This window comes from Prunus persica, chromosome G3, assembly GCF_000346465.2.
Source record: "Prunus persica cultivar Lovell chromosome G3, Prunus_persica_NCBIv2, whole genome shotgun sequence".
Lineage (NCBI taxonomy): Eukaryota > Viridiplantae > Streptophyta > Magnoliopsida > Rosales > Rosaceae > Prunus > Prunus persica.
In genome coordinates, this window is record NC_034011.1 from 18,165,511 (window position 1) to 18,186,595 (window position 21,085).

General features: G+C 35.0%; 5 protein-coding genes across 6 annotated transcripts; 3 read left to right on the top strand and 2 right to left on the bottom strand.

Moving 5' to 3' along the window:
* LOC18782704 (uncharacterized protein At4g22758) lies at nt 311-1,592 on the bottom strand. The gene is made up of 2 exons (XM_007215962.2): nt 846-1,592; nt 311-691 (listed from the first exon to the last, which is right to left on the bottom strand). Exons 1-2 carry the CDS (start codon nt 1,123-1,125, stop codon nt 510-512), a joined length of 462 nt encoding a protein of 153 aa, XP_007216024.2. The 5' UTR covers nt 1,126-1,592; the 3' UTR covers nt 311-509.
* LOC18781797 (protein C2-DOMAIN ABA-RELATED 4) lies at nt 6,531-11,370 on the top strand. Its single transcript, XM_007216408.2, has 3 exons — nt 6,531-6,675; nt 9,789-9,904; nt 10,781-11,370. Exons 2-3 carry the CDS (start codon nt 9,794-9,796, stop codon nt 11,165-11,167), a joined length of 498 nt encoding a protein of 165 aa, XP_007216470.1. The 5' UTR covers nt 6,531-6,675; nt 9,789-9,793; the 3' UTR covers nt 11,168-11,370.
* On the top strand, nt 6,670-7,573 carry LOC18782671 (protein C2-DOMAIN ABA-RELATED 4). The gene is made up of 2 exons (XM_007215015.2): nt 6,670-6,807; nt 6,959-7,573. Exons 1-2 carry the CDS (start codon nt 6,697-6,699, stop codon nt 7,343-7,345), a joined length of 498 nt encoding a protein of 165 aa, XP_007215077.1. The 5' UTR covers nt 6,670-6,696; the 3' UTR covers nt 7,346-7,573.
* On the top strand, nt 12,715-14,376 carry LOC18783117 (protein C2-DOMAIN ABA-RELATED 4). Of its 2 annotated transcripts, XM_020561015.1 has the most exons (4): nt 12,715-12,883; nt 12,978-13,111; nt 13,607-13,702; nt 13,794-14,376. In XM_020561015.1, the coding sequence occupies exons 2-4, from the start codon at nt 12,995-12,997 to the stop codon at nt 14,082-14,084; spliced, it is 504 nt and encodes a 167-aa protein (XP_020416604.1). In that variant the 5' UTR covers nt 12,715-12,883; nt 12,978-12,994; the 3' UTR covers nt 14,085-14,376. The 2 variants fall into 2 exon arrangements, with proteins under 2 accessions (XP_020416604.1, XP_007217177.1); XM_007217115.2 differs by having other exon boundaries at nt 12,715-13,111.
* Nucleotides 17,848-20,067, bottom strand: LOC18783815 (transcription factor MYB114). Its single transcript, XM_007216161.2, has 3 exons — nt 19,834-20,067; nt 19,481-19,610; nt 17,848-18,533 (listed from the first exon to the last, which is right to left on the bottom strand). The coding sequence occupies exons 1-3, from the start codon at nt 19,952-19,954 to the stop codon at nt 18,101-18,103; spliced, it is 684 nt and encodes a 227-aa protein (XP_007216223.1). The 5' UTR covers nt 19,955-20,067; the 3' UTR covers nt 17,848-18,100.

Sequence of the window (21,085 nt, forward strand, 5' to 3'; positions counted from 1 at the left end):
TTACAAAGCAGTAACGAACTCGTTACTGGTTTGTAACAATCATAACCAATCAGGATGCTGGTAAAGTGCTTCAAGTCACACAGCTGCCACTTTTTCTTTTTCTTCTTACCAAAAAAAAGTAGCTTTGTTGAAGCTGAGCCTCTATTTTGACAAAGTTATATTCGTATTCTCCCATGAATGAATGAATGTGATGAAAGTTCTTGGAACAACCACCTCCACCGACCAAGTAATCCTCTGAAAAATTCATCAAGGCATCCCTTTCTTAAAGTAGGAGGACCAAGATGACGGCCGGAAATCAAAGGCAGGAACATATTTTAAAGGACTCTATTAAAATTAATTAAAGGTCAGGAATATATGCCAAAAACAATGTGGCACATATTTAATTAATTAATAAGGCATAAGTTTACACGGTTGGCAGCAGAGAATATAACATAAAACCTTTAATAATTTCAATCGTCTGAGAGACTTGATTGAAACATCAGATTGTGGTATGAGAAGATTCAGTAGCCTCAGTGAGATGATATCTTGAAAGGAAATGATTTATTGAGCCATGCCTTCCAGCTACTAACTGATCCCTTTGGAGCTGTCATCTCTGGCTTTCTCTCTGTAACATTCTGCACTGCCCTCTGCTTCTTGCTCAGCACAAAGTTCCTTCCCCCATGAGATCCTATACTTTCCCATGGACTTAAGGCTACAAGTTATATATAGAATTAAAATGTAATTAACAGGCCTATTAATTAAGTGAAAAATATGTTATTCCAAACAAATCACAGTTTGACATGTATGCGTAGCGACGTAGATTTTAACACATGAACACGAAAGAATGAATCGTTTTTTTATTGTACCGTCGGATCCTGCATTAGCGCAGTAGAGAAGGAAATCCTTGACATCGGAACCAAGAAGTGGTAGGCGGCCTTCACGAGCGTAGGACTTGAGAGCAGTGTCGATGACCCCAGCAACAAGATCATCTTCATTCACCACAAACCTTATTGGCCCTGTGCTTCCAACAACATTCACTGTGATCAAAAACCTGTTTTTCTTCACACTGTGAACTTCATTATTGTTGATCTTCTTATGCTTCTGCTGTGACGTAGTTCTCTCTAAAACATTCCTCCTCTTCAGCATTCTTTCTTTCTGAAATTTTTTTTTTTTCGGTTGCTTTGTTTTTTTCTTTTCCAAACGCCTAAGTGAAATCAACCCAAACAAGAGACACACAGCACAACACAAATGAACTTTCAGAGAGAGAGAGAGAGAGAGAGAGAGATTAAGTGTTTAGGGGGTCAAGGCCAAGGCAGCGATGGTACCAAGCCTGTTTGCAGGAACCAAAGGTGGTGGAGGAAGAGGAGAAGGAGGAGGACAGCGCGCGAAGGGCATGCGCAGAAGTCCTCTGAGGAAGGAAACGAAGGAAGTGCATGAAGGAACAACAAATCTCTACCATTCAAGACTCAAAGGTATTTCACAAGAAGAGGGACATAAATTTGTGAAAGAAGAATATCTTCAGCGGACATGGAAGGCTTCGTGTCAAGTATGACAACTTCAGGTTATGTTGTTATACAATGTAAAGAAAGGAAGCGAATCCACAGATTTCCACGCACTCCTTGGGAAAGAAATTGCGTGTCACCCTAATACAATGGCAAAGTGATATTATCTATTAATACATGTGTTATAAAATGAACACGTTAAAAATTACATTTAAAATATAATAGTAACAATTATTCACACATATTCCTGTAAAAAAAAAAATTATTCACGCATGCATGTGAATTTATTTGTAGTCTTGAGTGTTTTTTTTTATTTTTAATATAAGTGATAGTCTAAATTATAAGGAGAAAGAGTTTCTTATACACACACATTATCAATATGTCATGGGAGTTCAAACATCAGACCACTAATATATATATATATATATATATCTTCTTTTGAAAAAAAACTGAATAAATGTTCTTTAATTTTATTTAGTTTTTGATACATTCAATAGTGGGAGAGGGGGAATTCAACATAACATCTCAAATGTAAATGCAATTACGACTAACTACTTGAGTTATAAAATTTATTACAATTTCTTGCACTCTTGATAGTGGTAAACATATTGCTCGTCAACGAATATGTTATGAACTATTACCTTTATTATTTACAAAGATATATTCATATAAACTTAAACGTCAAGGTTTATTTATATATTTATATATTTATAAATATCAATTTTTACTTTCCATTATTTCCTACCATTACCCTCATATGAGAATGCTTCTATAATTTACTAGAATTTCAGCTCTAGTGGTCATAAATTTTCAAAGGAAAATGAGTGAAAAATCAAACTTAGAATATATTTTTCCCGTCTACTCAGCTCATAAATTTCGTGTCACACAAATAATAACAGGGCGAGACATCAGGGAAAAAATGGGACTAATGACAACATGGGAATTACGCTACAGCACAAGGCCGACTAACATTGTTATTGGTCAGTCATATTGAATATACCAAACCCAGACCTGTACGTATTGAATTCTAGCCCAATTCTTTTCTCAAGCCCAAATTTATTTGCTCAATTTCAATTTTCACTTTTTTGTGTGTGCCAAAGTTAGGAAGGGGAGGGGAGAAAATTCACACACGGGTACTGTGGGGTTTCGAAACCAATATCACTTAGGAGCACACCAAAGACCTGAGTCAAACCAACTACCACCCAATTAGTAAGAATTTTTACATTCAATAACATTAAGTTAAGCTAGGATTAAAAATAAATAAAACACAAATGGACTACTAGTTATTGAACATTGCATGTGTAACTAAAGAAAATAATCTATGCATATGTAAAATTGTGATTTGTATGTAACTATGTAGGGAATCAAATATTTTCTTCGAGAGCGCCCTCCCTTAAGGAGTCAATGCCAAATGCTGGCTAGGCATGCATGAACTTTCATTAGCTCTTTATCTTGTTGAATGGATGAATATTGGGATACTTATTTTTGGACATATTTATTCATGAGTCGAAAAATGTTGAAAGGTTCATTATGGGCAACAGCCAACAATGAATGATGAAGTATGTAAGTGGGTTACACGTACAATGTTGCTTCTAGAATTTATTTTCTGGTTTTAATTCAAGAATTTATTTTTTACTTATTAATCATATTACATCTTGTAAAATAAGTCCAGAAAGACCACCAAGACATTGGTCAAGGTTCACACACTTTGACAACAATTTGAAGTGTGGAATACTCATGAACAATCTATGTGAGTTGTTCAATTCATGGATGTTGGATGCTCAGTCTAAGCCAATATTGATGGAGGAAATTAGGGTTAAGCTAATGAGGAGAGGCTTGATGATGACGTTACGTATGAGGGTAAAATATGTCTCATGCCCTTGGTTAAGCTTGAAAAGAAGAAAGTCTCATACTGAAATTAACTCTAAATTTTGTTGAAGAATATGAGTCATACATAGGAAACTTGACTAAATAAAATACAAAATATAATGAATAATTCTATTACTAATAACACCGAGGCATTTTGTGATAAAACTCCACACATACTAGGTTTTGTAGATAATAAAGTTCAGAACAATATCAGTATTGTTAGTAGTAGACCGTTGACCCGTCTCTCTGAATTTAATAAACTTATAAAGTAATTATTATGCGCAATGGAAAATGCGACATGGAAAGCCCCATTCATATATCCTTTGGGAGAAGAAGATACAAAAAAGTGCAAGGATAACTTAATTGAGAAGAAGTCAAACCCGCACCAATAAGCATCTTCCAACAAATTAGGTATAGCACACCAGATTTTGTGTTCTTTCAAAAAGAAAACAAACAAAAAGGGAAGATCGAGAAAATTAAATAAAATATCCCTAGATTCCATTTTAATTAGTCTTTGTGGAAGGAGAAGCAAAAAAATATTCTATAGATTAAAAAGTAACGCTACAATATTTAAACTACCTAACTAACTAATATAATGCATGCAGATGCTTTTTCAACAATTCTAGAATGCATGACATTAATTTAAAACAACGTGCGAAGCAACTACCTCGAATCTCTTATCTAATTTGTCTTGTTGGTTACATGTTTTCTAGTGGGGTCCGCCAGTCCGGCCGTTGTTTTTTAAATATTAGTTTTGTGTTCACAATTTTCTTTTTCTCATCTATTATTATTGAGTGAATAATACCATTCGTCAACAAACTTTGATTAATTATAAACTAATTAAAGGTTTTTTTTTTTGTTGAGATAACTAATAATTAAAGTTGTTATCCATACTTTTAAGGCCTTTTCAATTTGATTAATTTGACCTCCCAATCAAATTACACGCATTGCATGTGACATGTGTGATATATTAGTATTATATTTAAAAATAAATTTGACAACTGAATATATACAAACAACAAATAAAATAAATTGAGATTGTGACTTAGAAAATTAATGGTGTGACAGTAATGTAAGTACCATCAAGTTTGTAAAAGAAAACACTTTGCATCCCAAATTAATTAATTCTCTCTTACTTTGGTCAAAAATTCATAAAAACTAAGACTTATGTGTGATTAAAAATTTAAGACCGTTGTTCATGACCTCAGATGGGACGTAGTTTAATGCTTGCAGCTAAAGCAACGGACAATTTCAATGTGGTTTTTATTTTATTTTATTTCATATATGTTGGTTTATCAAATTATAATTTTTTTTTTTAATGCAATGACTTTTGAGATCTTCATTGACTACTTATGCAATGACTTTTGAGTCTCATATGAATGTATGAAATCAGCTCACTACACTTCTAAAAGGCTTTAAAAACTGTAATAATAATTCAAAGTTGAAAACGAAATTGTTTTTGTTCAGACAAAGAGAGGGAGACCTTTAAATACATAATAATATTGTAATTGAATAGCTTTAAATCGAATCAAATTGGGAGTATAATTATTTATTTAACGTCATTTAAAAAAAAAAGTGTTGATTTTTTCACTCCCCTTTCCATTATTATGGTGATGACCAGAACTTCAACACAAATAACAAGCAACTGTCAACAATTCTTTCTTTTCTTTTAATGTTGGTTCATCAACACCAACGGTCAATTTGAACAAAGACTTGTAGGGATAATTATTTGATAAACTATGGCTCTCTCTCTCTTTTTTTTCTTTTTTCTTTTGGGTTAGATTATGTAAACAGTTCATTTTTTACCTCTTCCTTCAAAGATCGTTCTCGATACAAAGTCAGACAATTGAGTCATGTCATTACCACCACCACCATCTCTCAGTGTATTGGACACAAACAATCTTTTCTCATCACAATTAAAAAAGAATATAAAGTTGATATTTCAAACCATATTTGTCTCTTTGTTTGTAATTTTCTCACGCCATCACATGTGGAGGTGATATTTGTTTGTACAAATTTCTCACGTTATTTGGGTGTAGATTTTTCGCATTTCGAGCTTCTTTTTCTTTTTTTTTTTTAATTTTTGTGAAATAAACAGGAATAAATAGACCATATCTGAAGGTGTTGGCCAAAAACCCTGCGATGCATAAGTTAATTCAATTGGATCTTTAATAAAAGATGTGGCAATAGCCAAAATGGATGGAGTTTTCTCTCACGAGAAGAGCCGGATGGGCTTATGTGTGGGAGAGGAAGAGATGAGATACAAGGAGAGAGAGAGAGAGAGAGAGAGAGAGAGAGAGAGAGAGAGAGAGAGAGAGATGATTTTTGTAGGGTTATTGGAATTACCTTGAATGCTTGGTGTAGCTATGTATTTATAGCCTTCTTGTGTGTTAGAATTTTGGGAGAATAATTCTCATTTGGTTATGATTATTCTTCCTCAAAAAGATGATAGAAGTTATTCTAAGAGATTTGATGGAGATTAGTTCCTTGATTTATGGAGATATTCTTATCATAAATTAAAAATAATTTCTCCAATTAAATGGGTAATTAATTTGACATAATGAATATTCCTCTTTCACGTGTCGTCTTCTTATTAATAGGTAAAATATATGCTCCCACAATATTCATGCCGTTACTAACAGAGATGAAAGAGAAATGAGCTAATAACACCAAAAGCTTTCCTCATCAAGGCAATTTCCCAATGTGTTATCTCAACCTACTTGTCATTATCGATCCTCTCCCACATTTCACTGTGAATGACCAACTGTAACACAGCATTATTATTAAAGATATGATTAGGAAACACCTAATTACATACATATTTACATTAATTATACTTGCTGTAATCTCCTACAGTGCAAGACGAGTTGAGTCAAACAAGCCCACAATCTGACGCCTTGGATTGCCAGGTCAATTATAAACAAATAAAAACCCGCCCACTTAAACAAAACCCGACCCGCAAGTCATTCTACCCTAAGTCAAACTTTGTACACACTCTAAATAAAAAAATGCAAAATGAAAGTAAAAAAGGGAGAACGAAGGAAAGGCAAAGTGAAAGAGTCTAGAGGAGCGCGTGAGACTTGCTGGTCTTGATGTTGATTGGTCGCAGAACTCAGTTGAAAATATTAAAGGCATATGAGATAATGGGTGGCTCCTAGCTAAAGCACAAAGCCATAGCCTTCACAAACTTGTGTATAAAAAGGCAAGGAAAGGTTAAAACAAGACTCATCCACTACTTCCCTGTTTAGAAACAGAGCTTTTAAATTCCTTTGGGATTTTCTGGTGCTACTTGAATTGTGAAAACCATAAAACCAGTTTGATTAATCTGATCTTGATCTAATATTTGATGGAGAACTTGATGGGTCTTCTGAGGATTCACATCCAAAGAGGAGTGAACCTTGCCGTTAGAGACATGAGAAGCAGTGACCCTTATGTTGTTATCAAAATGGGCAAGCAGGTAACTCATTTCTTTGATCATGAAAATGGTCTATTTTTCTGATGTTTTTTCTTGAATCTTGATCCATTTGGACTTGTGGGTTTCTGGGTTTTGATTTGATGCTTGTTCATTTCAATTGATTGCTTATGAAACCAATTTTCTGGTATTGCAGAAGTTGAAAACTCGTGTGGTGAAGAGGAATGTGAATCCTGAGTGGGATGAAAGTTTGACTCTTTCTGTTGCAGATGCAAATCTTCCTATCATGGTTTGTGTGTATGATAAAGATACGTTTAGTTTTGATGACAAAATGGGAGATGCAGAGTTTGAGATTGGTTCATTCATTACAGCCTTGAAGATGCGCTCGGAAGGCTTAACAGATGGAACCATAATTGACAGAGTGAAACCAAATAGGGAAAACTGCCTTGCTGAAGAGAGCTGCATCATCTGGTCCAACGGAAAACTTGTCCAGAACTTAGTCCTCAGACTCAGAAATGTGGAGTGTGGGGAAGTTGAACTTCAATTGCAGTGGATTGATGTTCCAAGTTCTAGGGGTCTCTAGATTGCATCCCCTCTCTCTCTCTCTCTCTCCCCTTTTTTGTTTTCCTGTATATTTGTATTTGGGGGCCCTGCTTCTTCAATTCTTTTGTTCATAGATATGAGAGAGAGAGTTGTATTTTTGAGTTTTTATCCTCCCATGTATTGGTGTCAATCCTATGGGATGTGAGAAAAGTTTGAACAGCTTCATTTCCATTTTCTAATAAAATTACCATTTATTTGATTCATTCAAATCACTGTGTGTGAAGCTGTTGATGCCAAAATTGTAATCAACAGTCAGTCAGTTCAATCAGGTGGATTCAACAAAGTCTCCCTTATTCAACTTCACTGTCATTCCTTAGGATTCCACCAGCACCAATCTGGCCAGAATTACCTCTTCTAACCCCTTCTCTGCCATAGGAAATGATGATTTAACCCAGACTTCACAAAATGCGACCACTTGCTTACTCCATTTCAGCATCCTAAACCACATCGCAACAATTTCATAAAATACGAATACTGAAATATTAAACTTGCAAACACGAGTAACATTCATTACGAGTGAAAATTAAGAGTAATAAATTGGAATTAACCATAAACCTCTTTAACGATTTACTAAACCAATGTTACCAGGAGAAAGTAATTATGCGCAACTGAAATTAGGTATAGCACACCAGATTTTTTGTTCTTGAAAAAGGAAACAGAGAAGGGAAGATGGAGAAAATTACAATAAATATTTCCTAGATTCCTTTTTAAATTAGTCTTTTCTGAAAGGAGGAGCACATTTTATAAAGTATGGGTATCTACCTTAACTTACAGCTAGAATTCACGTGACCGCAGCAGCCGGGGCTCTCGCTTTTTCAACAATTCTAGAAGAGGATCCATGACATCACTTGTAAACAACCCCGAAGCGAAGAAACTACCCCGAATATCTTATATCAGACTTTTTTTTTGTATGAAGTCAGTTTTTCTACAATGTGTGCCACAAAAGGGAAGAAACTACCCTTGTGCCGTCCACCATGTTCACTGTGAATAATAGAACACAAGGGACTGAACAGGGACAAAAGGGAAGAAACTAATAAAATACGAGCCAGCAGACGACTGCGTTTTTGCTTATTATTAAAAAAAGGGAATGCTAACAACCTTCTATTTCGGACCTTCAGTTTTTTTCTCATGATATGTGTCACCTATATTACATAAAATAATATCATTAATACATGAGACAATTTGGCTTTTATTTTCTAAATTTACCCTTATGCATTGATACTTGACACTGCTAAATCCCAAAAAAAAAAAAAAAACCGCTTAAAAAAAAATCCTGTATTTTATATATGTTTTTAGTACTTTAATTTTTATTTTATATATGTTGCTTACCAAATTAAAAACTTGTTCCATAAAATAACTCTTTTTCTCGATGCAATGACTGTTGAGATCTAAATTATTGATCACACATAAGTCAAATTGGGTGTATAACGTCTTAGAATTATATGATATATTAAATCGGTGTGCTCAATCATTATTATGTTGATGACCGGATCTTCAAAACCATTAATAAGCAATTGCAAAAAATATTTATGTTTAATTTTAAAAAAAATATAAGTGTTAATTTAAATTATTTTAAATTAATTTAATCTACGAGAAGAGTAATTCAAATTTTGGTGCAAGGGGAAGTGAGCTCACTGTCCTAACGAAACCATGTTTGTCTTTTTGTTTTTAATATTCTCACATCATCACATGTGAAGGTGATATTCATGTCGTTACTAACAAACGATGAGAGCATGACCTAATAACAGCCAAAGCCTTCCTCATCAAGTAAAAAATCCCGAAAATGTCGTCTTTACCTACTTGTTATTATTGATCCTCCCAAATTTAACTCCGAATGATTAACTGTAACACCTCATCACCTAATTACATACATATTTACATTAATTATAGTTGCTGTAATCTCGTATAGTCCAAGTCCAGCTGAGTCAAATAAGCCCGGTAGTAGCCTGTAATCGACCACACACACAGTGACATTCATTCACCATCACAATCCGGCACCTTGGAGTGCCCGGTCAATTATAATTAAACAAATAAAACCCGACCCGTAAGCCATTCTACCCTAAGTCAAACTTTGTACGCTCTCTAAATTAAAAAAATGCAGACTGAAAGAAAAAAGGAAAAACAAAGGAAAGGCAAAACCAAAGTGAGAGTCTAGAGGAGCGCGTGATACTCTTGCTGGTTTGATTTGATGTTGACTGGCCGCCGTTGAAAAAATTGAAGGCACATAGGATAACGGGTGGCTTCTAGCTTAGCTATTGGGGTCAATATAAAATGGTTGTGGTTTGGTAGCCAACTTCACTCAGCCATTGAGATTTAGACTGAGGCTCCCAAATTGCAATCTTCAATCAAACCTCTCATCCTACTCCTACTCCTGCGATTTCTGGTGCTTCTTACTTTGTGAAGATAAATAAAAATTGATTAATATTTGATGGAGAACTTGATGGGTCTTCTGAGAATTCACATCCAAAGAGGAGTGAACCTTGCTGTTAGAGACATGAGAAGCAGTGACCCTTATGCTGTTATCAAAATGGGCAAGCAGGTAACTCATTTGGCTGTCTTTAATCATGAAAATGGTTTACTTTTCAGATAATTTGTCTTTTGCTATTGCATTTCTTGATCCATTTGCATTTCTGGGTTTCTTGGGTTTGTTGTTATTTTCTACAAATTTAGGTGATTGATGGCAATACATGGATCTGGTAGGATCACTTGGTGTTTCATTGTACATATTCATATTTTCTGTTTATAATTGTACTAGTGTTTGCTTGGGTTTAAGTCATGTCTTCTGGAAGCCTCTTAAGTAACCCTTTTTATTTGGCCTTACTAGTTGTTGCTTTTTTCATAGTATTAAAAACTCCAACCACACAAGAGGGTATCTGAAAAAAGAAAAAGAAAAGAGAAAGGAATCTATTTCTTTTTGTTTTCTTTCATTGTAAAGATTAAAGAACAGTAAATGAAGGAATTTATATGGTTTCCTTATTTTCTGTCTGTTGCTGTAAACATTTGTTTTGATTTCCAGAATATTGATATCACTAAGGGATCTGGTTTGTAATTTTATTTGAAGTCATCAAGACATTATTATTTTTAATCTGGTGGTAATGTTTCCCGTCTTCACCAAAACAAAATCTGGTAGTAATGTGCTTCTGTGGAGGACATTTGCTTTGTCAGTTAACAGTGCTATCCCCCCGTGACGTGCAAGTGCCTCTCTTGTCCCCACGGGAATGAAAAAGACATGGGTTCAGGCACATTAGTTATTGACCAGGAAATCAATGAACACCCAACTTTGCTATGTGGTGGTTGTCCACCAAACAACTTTCTGAATTACGTCTTGTTGAGGTTAAGAGCTTTGAGAAATTGATGTGATTCCAAATATCTATCATTTCAACTGATAGCTTGTTGAATTTATGTTCAAAAGCAGAAGGTGAAAACCAGGGTGGTGAAGAAGAATGTGAATCCTGAGTGGAATGAAGATTTGACACTCTCAGTTGCAGACCCAAATCTCCCAATCAGGCTTTGTGTGTATGACAGAGACACCTTTAGTTTTGATGATAAGATGGGGGATGCAGAGTTTGAGGTTGCGACATTTATTAAGGTCTTGAAGATGCGCTTGGAAGGCCTCCCAGATGGGACAATAATCACAAAAGTGCAACCAAATAGGCAAAACTGCCTTGCTGAAGAGAGCTACATTGTCTGGTCCAAAGGCAAACTTGTCCAAAACATGGTCCTCAGACTGAGAAATGTGGAGTGTGGGGAAGTTGAACTTCAATTGAAGTGGATTGATGTTCCTACTTCTAAGGGTCTCTAGATTTGCATTGCATCCACACTGTCGCTGTGTATAATTTCGAGTATTTGATTCATAAATGTCAAAATAGTGATGTTTTAGAAGGGTATCCACCTATGTAGTATGTATTGCTAACATATGGGATGTGAGAAAACAAATTAGAATAATTTGATTTTCATTATGTAGTACATTACTGTTTATTTGATTCTCATTTTGGTTTCAAATAATTTTTTAATCCTCATTTTAGGCCTGTAAAACTATCCCAAGCTCGATGGGCTAGTCCAAATCCGACCCTATTTTTTGAGCAATGGGGGAAGTGAGGAGAAAGAAGTAAAAAGACCTAGCTAAAAGAGCAAGAAGACAATATGTTAGTGTTTCTATGGCATTACAGAGCTACCAGCGCTTATAAACTGGAGAGGCAATGTCAGAGCAGTAAGAACAAGCACCTTGTAGGTGTTGTAACTGTTAATCTCAAGCATTCACCCTTTCCTTATTTGCCTTTTCCTTCCAAACCCCCATCTCAAATTCTAAACACTACCCAAACCTTTCTACAAGACATTGTCCTAAGATTCAAACGTCGAAGTTACCTCTTTCTCTTTTAGTAAAGTTATGGGCAATTAGCTATTATACCATAGATTCTATTATTGGTAATAACCATTTAAACCATTTAAGAAAACCAAAGCACTCTCTAGGAATTTGCACAATTTCTGAGTTCTTTAGGTCCAAATCTATAAACTTAAGAAAAGGGGCAACATCATAATCAAACTCATTTGTTAGGACAGTCCAAGAATTCCTGTAAGTCGGAAGAATAAAAAGCAGAGAAACCGTCAAAAATTGGAGAAAAGATGGAAGTCATAAAAATATTATTGCCGTAAATAATATTAAACTAAATACAGATAAATACATTAAACCTAAATGCATAGGCTCATGATCCATAACGCCATACCAAGATAAAGTGGGGTTTCATATCATTTGTCACAACTTAGCTAGACATGCGCTTGTTTACACCAATCATACGTGATATTTTAGAAGGAACATTAACAAATGAAGCTCCATTTAATGCTAAATTGACCGGTATATTATAATATATGATTCAACGCACATACAAGCTACCCAAGTTACTTGGTGATCACACACGTCCTTTATCACTTCTCGCTTGGCCAATGTTTTTCTGTAAGACTTTACTCCCATTTGTAACCACGAGTAAGCTCAATCTTGTTATGAATAAAATCTTCAAGCTTTAACGGTATCCTCAAACTCTATTTTTAATTTAAAATCTCTGGATTATTTTGGATAATCTGCTACGTGTTTCTTGTGCAAGGATCTGATCTTGATTCATGCTAGTTTTCTCCAAGGCATCTTTCACCTTTTATTGGACGTTCGACTAGGACAAGTTTTGTTCGTATATATTTGTTGTTAAAGACGTCCCCTTCAAGAAAACGACCCAAAAGTCAAATTCCAGAAACGACCAAGTCAAATAAATACTGCAACCATGAAAGGGCAGAGGGCGCAGCCCAGTGCTTGGACTTTCCAGTCAATTGCGTACCAAATAAAATAAAGGCAAATAAATCACTGATCAAGAATTATATACTGGAAAATCGAACACGAATTCCTTCCAATGAAGAGTTTGATAAAAACCATTTCCTTGTCTGCGCGTGAGATTATGGAGTTAATTAATTGATTAATCAACTCTATGGTGCAAGTTGCAACGACCCAGTAGAGAAAGGCTTGGTTGTTGTGGTATAAAATTCAGTTGGGTTTTTAATCACGGATTGAAAAAGCTATCCACAAATCTCTCTCTCTCTCTCATCCTTGTTTTGTGCCATAATCACAGCTTGTTTTCAAGTTTGAATGGAGCACCTGTTGGGCCTTCTTAGAGTTCGAGTGCAGAAGGGGGTAAACCTTGCTATTAGAGATGTCACTGCCAGAACCAGCGATCCTTATGTTGTCATCAAAATGGGCAAGCAGGTAACTTGGTTCTCTTCTCTCCATATGTTTTCATGTCTTGTTTTTGTTTCTGGTTTTTGCTGGAATTGTGGACTTTAAGTTTTAGGGTTCTGGTCTTGGACTTTAAGGTTTGTGGATTTGGATTTTTGGATTGCTTTGGTGGTCGTTGACTTCATGGTCAAGCTTTTCTTTATATTGTCAAATATTTTAGCCAGTTAGAGTCGACCATGTTCGATGTAAATTTTAAAACAAACAAAGATTGTTCTTGTTGACTGTTTTCTGGGGTTCCTTCAACTTCTTCCTTAATTTTTGCAGATGATTTTGTCTCTGTCTTTACCTTTAAATTCAATCATATTTTGATAGGGTTTTAATTGCACGATGCTTTCAAATAAGGAGGGGAAACAAAACTTCAAAGATCTGTAGCTTTGTCCCTCTGCCCATCTGCTCTGCTTTCAGTTGGTTAAGGTTTATTTGTGTATTGTCACTGATGGTTTATAAATGTGTTGCCTTATGCAGAAGTTAAAGACTCGTGTAGTGAAGAATAGTACCAATCCCGAGTGGAATGAAGATTTAACACTTTCAATTGCAGATCCAACTCTTCCAGTTAACATTGTAACTACTTTTTCTTTGGCTACATAGTAGCTGCATTTCACATTAAACTTTATGTATCTTTACTGAATGATTTGTGGTGCTGATGTTGCAGCATGTGTATGACAAAGACACATTTACTCTTGATGACAAAATGGGGGATGCTGAGTTCGAGATTGGTCCGTTTCTTGAAGCGTTACGGATGCGGGTGCAAGGCGTACCAAGCGGAACCGTACTTTCCAGAGTGCAACCGAGCAGGCAAAACTGCCTAGCTGAAGAGAGCTGCATCATCTATACTGATGGCCAAGTTGTCCAGAACATGTGTATCAGACTGAGAAATGTGGAGAGAGGGGAACTGGAACTCCAGTTACAGTGGATTGATATTCCTGGTTCTAGGGGTTTGTAAATTTTCTTGTCAAAGTCCTCTGCTTTGGCATTATGGCAGAGATTTGGAGCATTGTAATACCACCAGCTCTGGATTGGATGAGTTTCTTCAATGGGTTCCTTTGTTAATAGGCTTAAAAACAGAGTGGTTTTGAGTGTATCCTCCCCTTTATTATTGTAAACACGGTTTGTTGAAAATAAAATATACAAGAAGATGTATAAAACATATGTTCGAATATGGTGAATTTGTGTGTCACAATCGACGTGGGTATTCTCCAGAAATGAAAAATGCAGGGATTCAATTTCCTATATGATCCGAGGGTTGCAAGTAATTGATATTGTATTGAAAAATGAGGTTTGATCAAGGGCAGTCGATGCTTTGGATATTGTTTTTCTTCTTTCCTGAAAATCACGGTTTTCTAACATCTCTTACTTTATGTTGAAGAGATATACTAGCGAGTGTTAATTTTCTTTCTCCGAAGAAATGTAGCGGACGGAAAATTCTATCACGACTAAACACTGCATGTTGTCAAGAAAGAGATTTTATCGTTCAACAATTCATTTTCCTCTATGTTTTCCTCAATAAATTCAGCCATTAGTACAAAAGGTATGCTTTAAGATACATAATTTTTAGGAAAGCCGTTTTTATTTTTTTTATAAAAAAAATGTGAATTTCTGGACATGCACAAAACATAAAACAGAAAGCTGAATTATAGGCATTTTTTAAACCTGTTAGGTAAACTATTTCCTACAAAGAGTACTATATTGGTGGTGGGGGGCATAAGCAGAAGAAAGTTAAAGAAAGGACCAAAAAATAATGGTTTAGGTATGTACCAAACAATGGGCCAAATCCTTGTCAGATGCAAAGCTACATATGAGGCCAGGGCTTCTACAGCAAGACCTATGTCTCCTCCTACGGTTTGGCCATACGTGGGAAAATTTTATACTTACCCTCACCAACAAATATAAATCGTTGTTCAATTTGTGGCCAGTAAAAGTAAAAGCCAGAGTTTTCCCTGGCCATGATGAGTTGGCCATCGACTGACGTGACATTGTTTAACTTGTTTAAATTATTCAAAGCAAATGAAATATAGTCACAACAACTGGTGTCCAAATATTTAATGTAATAAGAAGTTGGTTCTAATAGCATTTGCCTTATATAAAAAAGGTTAATTACAGTTTAGTATTATATGGTTATATTTTTAAGATATGTTAGTTTCTATTTTTTTAATTTTTTTAATTTTCATATAGATAGGTCATGATTTTACATATGCTGATTTTTCTTCTGTTGATAAATTTTGGAATTTCATTTATAATTTAACTAAAAAAGTCACTAGCCATAAAAGGCAAATACAAACTAGCTATAAAGAGCCGTTACAATAACGGAGTGATCTAACATCAAAATTAAGACAATTTGGTGTACCTCCACTAACGATACGCATGATTGAAAAAACTCTGGCATATGCATCCCAACTAAGATTGCAAACTCAAAACAACCAAATAGAAATAACGGTTGAAAAAAACCAAGTCATAACAATACAAATAAAACTCTCACAAGAGATATGTGAAAAACTCTTAGAAGAGGAGAGGTGAAAAACTCTCACAAAAGGAGAGGTGAAAACTACACAGAGAACCTAAAGAGTCTCTTCGACTTATTCCAAATGTAAAGAAACAGAAAAAATGATGGTGATAGAAATATGACGCTGAGCCGCAACTGCCTGTTGGGGGGCTAGGATTTTTTTTTTGGTTTTCAAAACTAGGATAGATTTATTTTAATCACTTTTATGGTCATTAAGTTGTCCACATATTATTATTTTTAGGGTAAACTACCGAATACCCCTCTGAACTATAACGCTTGTCGAAATGTCCACCATGAATTATTTTTTCAGCCAATTTAACCTTTATACTATTTTAAATGGTCAATTTAGCCCCTGCCGTCAAGTTTTTAGACTTCCATTCAATTTTCTATTAATTATAAAGGTAAGTTTGTCATTTTACAAGGACAATACTAAAAAATAATAAATTAAATGTAAAATCATAATTTCTTCTCTCTTTCTCTTTTTTTTTTTAAAAAAAAATATTCTTTTTCCTTTTCCTTCTTCTTCTTCCCCCTCTTTTCTTTCTTCTCTCCCCGTCTCTGGAGAGACTGCTACTCTGTTGGCAAAGTAGAGGTTGTGGACCAGAACTTTGGTCTCTTTGGTTGTTGGGTTGTAGCTCATCAATCTGCCATGGGGTCTGCCCCCTAACTCGAGCCGACGTCTTGTATTTGTGTGAAGCATCTGTGAAGAGTGGGATAGGAACCGAATTCTCTACCGATGGAATGGGGACATAGCAAATCAGATCCTAGCTAGAGAGCGCGGCCCTTTTTGAACCAGAGTGTCTTCACTGGGGGCAAGGGCGGAACCATGAATTTTTCAACGGGTGGGCTAGCTAAAGTTATTAGCTTAAAATTTAATGATTATTTTTTTTGGTACTTACAATTTCTATAGTCTTTCTAGAAATAAAAGTAAACATTAAATCGTATAAACCAAGCTAGTTCATAGCTCCATAGACTAATTTTCAATAAGTTTTAACATAAACTAAATAAGGTTTAACACCATAGTAGATTGAACATCTAAGGCTTTTTACCTAGATTTACCTTAGGTTCCTTCATGCATTCATATCATACATGAAAAGTTGTTTTATGTAAAAATATTGACTAAGTATGAAAAATGGGTTTTCAGAATAATCATTTTCTCAAGATAATTTTTGGCGGCTTTTATTCCTCACACATCAAATAAGAAAACTTGATTTTATAGGATTTTAGTATGAAGTATATATTGACTTAATGAGCCATCATTTTTAGCCTAAATTGAATTTTGCACTAAAACCGATTTTTCATATTTTGATTTGGTAGGAATTTGATTTTCTACTATTTTTATTTGAATCCAAATGGGGGGTACTTTCTTATTTACATTGTAAATTTAAGTAAATGGAGTAATATAAAAATAAATAAAAGTAAAATGACAAAGACATTTACTTAAATGTTGAAAGTGAAAATAAAGTAATATGTACAGCTCCACTTACTGAGCTAATATTGAAGATAAGTTAAATATATAGGTTATATTTTTTTTTTCTTAAAAAACCACACCGGGCTACAGCCCACTGTAGCCCTTAGTGTGGCTCCGCCCATGACTGGGGGGAATTGGCTTCTATTCGGTATTAGGTTAGTAACGCTTTGCTTACCTTGAAGAGCCCTTCAGTGATCTTTCTTGGGAAAGGTTTCTGATCAGCGAGCACCCTGCACACTGGATCGTATGTAGCAGTGGCCGACCAGTAGATCTTTTGGGCATTCGGAGGGTTTGGGGGATGGGGTGGGGAAGACGTTGATTGCTAGGGGTTTTTTTTTTTTTTTTTTGGTTGCTTCTTTAGTTTTTAAATATTTAATTATTTTTAATGAAAAATTGGATGAAACTACATGGAAACTAACAGTAGAGGCTAAATTGGCCATTAAAAATAGTCTAATGGTTAAATTGGCTGAAAAAATAATTCATAATGGACATTTCAACAAGTATTATAATTCAGGAGAGTTTTCAGTAGTTTACCCTTATTTTTAATAATACAAGAGTATATTAAATTAACACCAACAGTTAAATGATATAGGGGAAAGCAGCCACCAAACACTGGAAAAGGAAAAAATCCAAGTTCAAATTATAAAGACTTGGATAACAATAAACTCATTTCAACGAAACAAACCAAAATAACAGCTATTAATTGCTACTAATACAAATGTTGACAATTGTATATTTGGCACAACAATATGATATGAATTGAAGGAAAATACTTGGAAGAACAATAGGTGACGTTGGAGCACATGTGGCAGTTGGGCTCAACACGTAAACTCTTGCTTTGATACCATGAAGGAAGTTGAGGTTCCACCCCAAACTCAATTTGCAATGGAGGTAGTAACCCGACTTCTTATAAACCCAGACTAAGTTTCTTAACTTTTAAATGTGGGACAAACACTATAAAAAATACAATACTACTAAGACTTAAGACTTACTTTCTATATTCTTCATTTGAATGATTCCAAGGGTCCACGCTAAAAGAGAAATCACCTCTAATTAGTCCTTCAGAAAAATTGATGCATTTTCTTGTCGATTGTGGCATATCATCATCAACCCAAAAACTTGCGAGCAGTTCTTCATCTAACCCAAGACCAGAACCTGTAGCTCTTTCAGTAGCATCCTTGTCATCTAAAAAGGTCTCCCACCAATCACGTTGAGTATGGTCCAAAATTGGTTCTTTAAAACTCAAACAATTTGAACTTTTGGTGAATCTTCTTGGTTGTGGCCTTATTATGGTCTTTATTGTTTCTTGGGATTTGTCTTTTATCTTTTTCATGCAATAATCCGTCCGCGATCGGGTGTTCCAGTAATTTTTCACATTATTCGCAGTCCTGCCTGGAAGTCTTCGAGCAATCAATGACCACCTTCAATACATAGCATGAGAAAGTTAATACATTTGTATGCTAGTTTTTTTTTTAATTTTTATTTTATTTTATGAAAATAAGCGATAATATATTATTGATGAACAAATAAAAGTACAAAGCAACTATGTGCCGAACATAAGTAAATCTTCTCCAGTGACCAAACACAACATATTGAATTGATCCGTAGAGAATCATGCACAACTTAAGCAATGACTAAATCGTCGATCTAGCAATCAGAAGCACATGTACTCAGACATACAATACAAATTCGCAGCGCAAACGATAGAAACAGCAAATTCGTATCGAAAGCCAAAACCTAAAAAGAAATAAAAATTTTAAATAGAAAAAAAATCACAGCAAACTCCTAAAGAATTTTTGAAAATTATTAGTCTAAAACAAGACCACCACCACATCTTCTAGGCAACCCAAAGAAAATCATAACGTCATACCGGCTAAACTCATAGTCCCGTACTAACTAAGCCCGAACCCAACGCTACCAAACATCTTTCCCTCTTTAGAGCTCCAAACTATGTCAAAGGGAGCCAACCTTGTATGCTAGTTTGCGTTTGAAAGATTTTACCAATAACAAAGATGAATAAAGTAAAAGGAAAAGGAGCCCAACATAGGTATAAAATTTCACCCAAGAAAACAAAGAGCAAATAAATTTCCTCCGTATGGATATATTAATTTAATTTTTGCTAGGTATGGGAAACAATAATGTTGGGGAGAATATTATTGTGCCGTCGTTTAATTGGTGTCGCACCAAACTCTCCACTTATTTTGTCCTTTCGAGACAAAAAAAAAAGAAAAAAAAAGCACGGGATATGCTGGCACATGTTCGTATTTTTTATTTTTGTTTTGTTTTTAGGGGTTAGGGTTCAACCAACGCAACAGCAGTAGTACCATGTGTGTTATGAGCGAGGAAAGAGGCATTTATTTATTGGTACCTGTTTCCTAGAAGCTTGTGAAGCCTAATTATTAGATCTACTTCATCCTCTGCAAACTCTCCTTTCTTGATATTTGGCTTCAAATAGTTCACCCACCTTAGTCTACAGCTCTTCCTGCACCTGTTCAACCCTGCATCCATGCATAATGCAAAAATTGAGTTTTTATCACAAAACTTGTCACGAAATTATCAGGCTGCGTCTTAAACTTCGTTTTTGTCTTTGTTACAACATGCATATCAAAATGGCCTTTTATGTATGACATCTCTTGAGCAGAACAAGTACAGAAAACCAATTAACAATGAGTGTAGAAGTTCAGGATGTCGTTTTTTCGGAGTTATATTTCACATCCATACCTGCTTTGTAAGGAACCTGGTGCCACTTTCCTTCACCTTGATTCTCAATGCACTGCCTCAGAAGATCATCTTCCTCTCTAGTCCAAGCTCCTTTTCTCACACTCAAGTCATAACCCTCCATGTTTTCTTTTAGCCAGCGTTGTATGCTTGCAGCCAGCTTATTTTGTGCCTGCTAGTTACTTCAAGCGTCCAGAAGCCATAAATAAAGGGTCTCCCACGGCATGGAGACCATCAAATTAGACCTTACCAGGCCAGTGACGTGCATGCCTCATATCCACAGAAGCAAAAAGTGACGAACTTTAAAAGATTGCAACAGTTATTAATTCTGAGTCATAAATGAGCTACCAGTCAAATTATTAAATATATTTCTATTTACACTAACACCTCTGAAGTTTTTTGTATTTTCACAAAATTCCCCTCGAGTCTCAAATATTACACGAACACCCTCTGAGATTTAAGTTTGTTTTCACAAATCCCTTTTTCGTTGATTGTTTGTCCAAAAATTGATGATTTCATTGAAAAAAAAAAAACTTATGCAAATGAAAAAATTAACCTCAATAAAATATCTGCAATCCAATCTCAAAAGTCAACTTTGTCATTTGGAGAATTTGTTTTGTATAAAATCATCCATCTTTGGATGAAAAATAAATAAAAAGGAGTTGTGTGAAAATAATTTAAAACCTCAGGAGGTGTTTGTGTAATTTCTAAAACCTCAAAAAATTTTGTGAAAAAATCGAAAACTTTAAAGGTGTTAGTGTAAATAACTCATACGCAACCTAACTCATATATAAGCAGCAGCTTTTCTATACTCAATAATCTTCATACTATTCTACTTTAGCTAAGCTCATGATGGAAACAGGATCTGGATTTGTGTGCAGATGATGATGTCCACTCATATATAGTCAAAACACATTGTAAGAATATGAATGCAGCACCGTGTAACTTGTTACTACACACACATCACCTGGAATCCTGCTTTTGATTTTTTGTCTGCATGCTCCCAACAGGCTGCCTTACTTTTGAAGTGTTAGTTTGTAATTCGTTGTGTCTGGTTTATGAAAATGAAAACAAAGATTCGCGGGACAATTGAAGTACCAAACCACTAAACTACAACACCTAACATTGTTTCCTCAAATTATTGTAATACTTACTTGAGCTAAAGTTGGTGGAGTGTTAACCAGAGTCGTAAATATTAGGAAAGGGGGAATCGAAGTAAGGACTTGTGTATGAGTAAATGTTCTTAACCACTTAA

What these genes read in the sequence shown, in the direction of transcription:
- LOC18781797 (XM_007216408.2), top strand. Translation starts at nt 9,794, where the DNA reads ATGGAGAACTTGATGGGTCTTCTGAGAATTCACATCCAAAGAGGAGTG. An exon ending in TTATCAAAATGGGCAAGCAG is followed by an intron (nt 9,905 to 10,780) that starts GTAACTCATTTG and finishes GTTCAAAAGCAG; the next exon opens with AAGGTGAAAACCAGGGTGGT.
- LOC18783815 (XM_007216161.2), bottom strand. Translation starts at nt 19,954, where the DNA reads ATGGAGGGTTATGACTTGAGTGTGAGAAAAGGAGCTTGGACTAGAGAG. An exon ending in CCAGGTTCCTTACAAAGCAG is followed by an intron (nt 19,611 to 19,833) that starts GTATGGATGTGA and finishes GCATGGATGCAG; the next exon opens with GGTTGAACAGGTGCAGGAAG. An exon ending in CACAAGCTTCTAGGAAACAG is followed by an intron (nt 18,534 to 19,480) that starts GTACCAATAAAT and finishes TATGTATTGAAG; the next exon opens with GTGGTCATTGATTGCTCGAA.
- LOC18782671 (XM_007215015.2), top strand. Translation starts at nt 6,697, where the DNA reads ATGGAGAACTTGATGGGTCTTCTGAGGATTCACATCCAAAGAGGAGTG. An exon ending in TTATCAAAATGGGCAAGCAG is followed by an intron (nt 6,808 to 6,958) that starts GTAACTCATTTC and finishes CTGGTATTGCAG; the next exon opens with AAGTTGAAAACTCGTGTGGT.
- LOC18782704 (XM_007215962.2), bottom strand. Translation starts at nt 1,125, where the DNA reads ATGCTGAAGAGGAGGAATGTTTTAGAGAGAACTACGTCACAGCAGAAG. An exon ending in CGCTAATGCAGGATCCGACG is followed by an intron (nt 692 to 845) that starts GTACAATAAAAA and finishes TATAACTTGTAG; the next exon opens with CCTTAAGTCCATGGGAAAGT.
- LOC18783117 (XM_007217115.2), top strand. Translation starts at nt 12,995, where the DNA reads ATGGAGCACCTGTTGGGCCTTCTTAGAGTTCGAGTGCAGAAGGGGGTA. An exon ending in TCATCAAAATGGGCAAGCAG is followed by an intron (nt 13,112 to 13,606) that starts GTAACTTGGTTC and finishes TGCCTTATGCAG; the next exon opens with AAGTTAAAGACTCGTGTAGT. An exon ending in CAACTCTTCCAGTTAACATT is followed by an intron (nt 13,703 to 13,793) that starts GTAACTACTTTT and finishes CTGATGTTGCAG; the next exon opens with CATGTGTATGACAAAGACAC.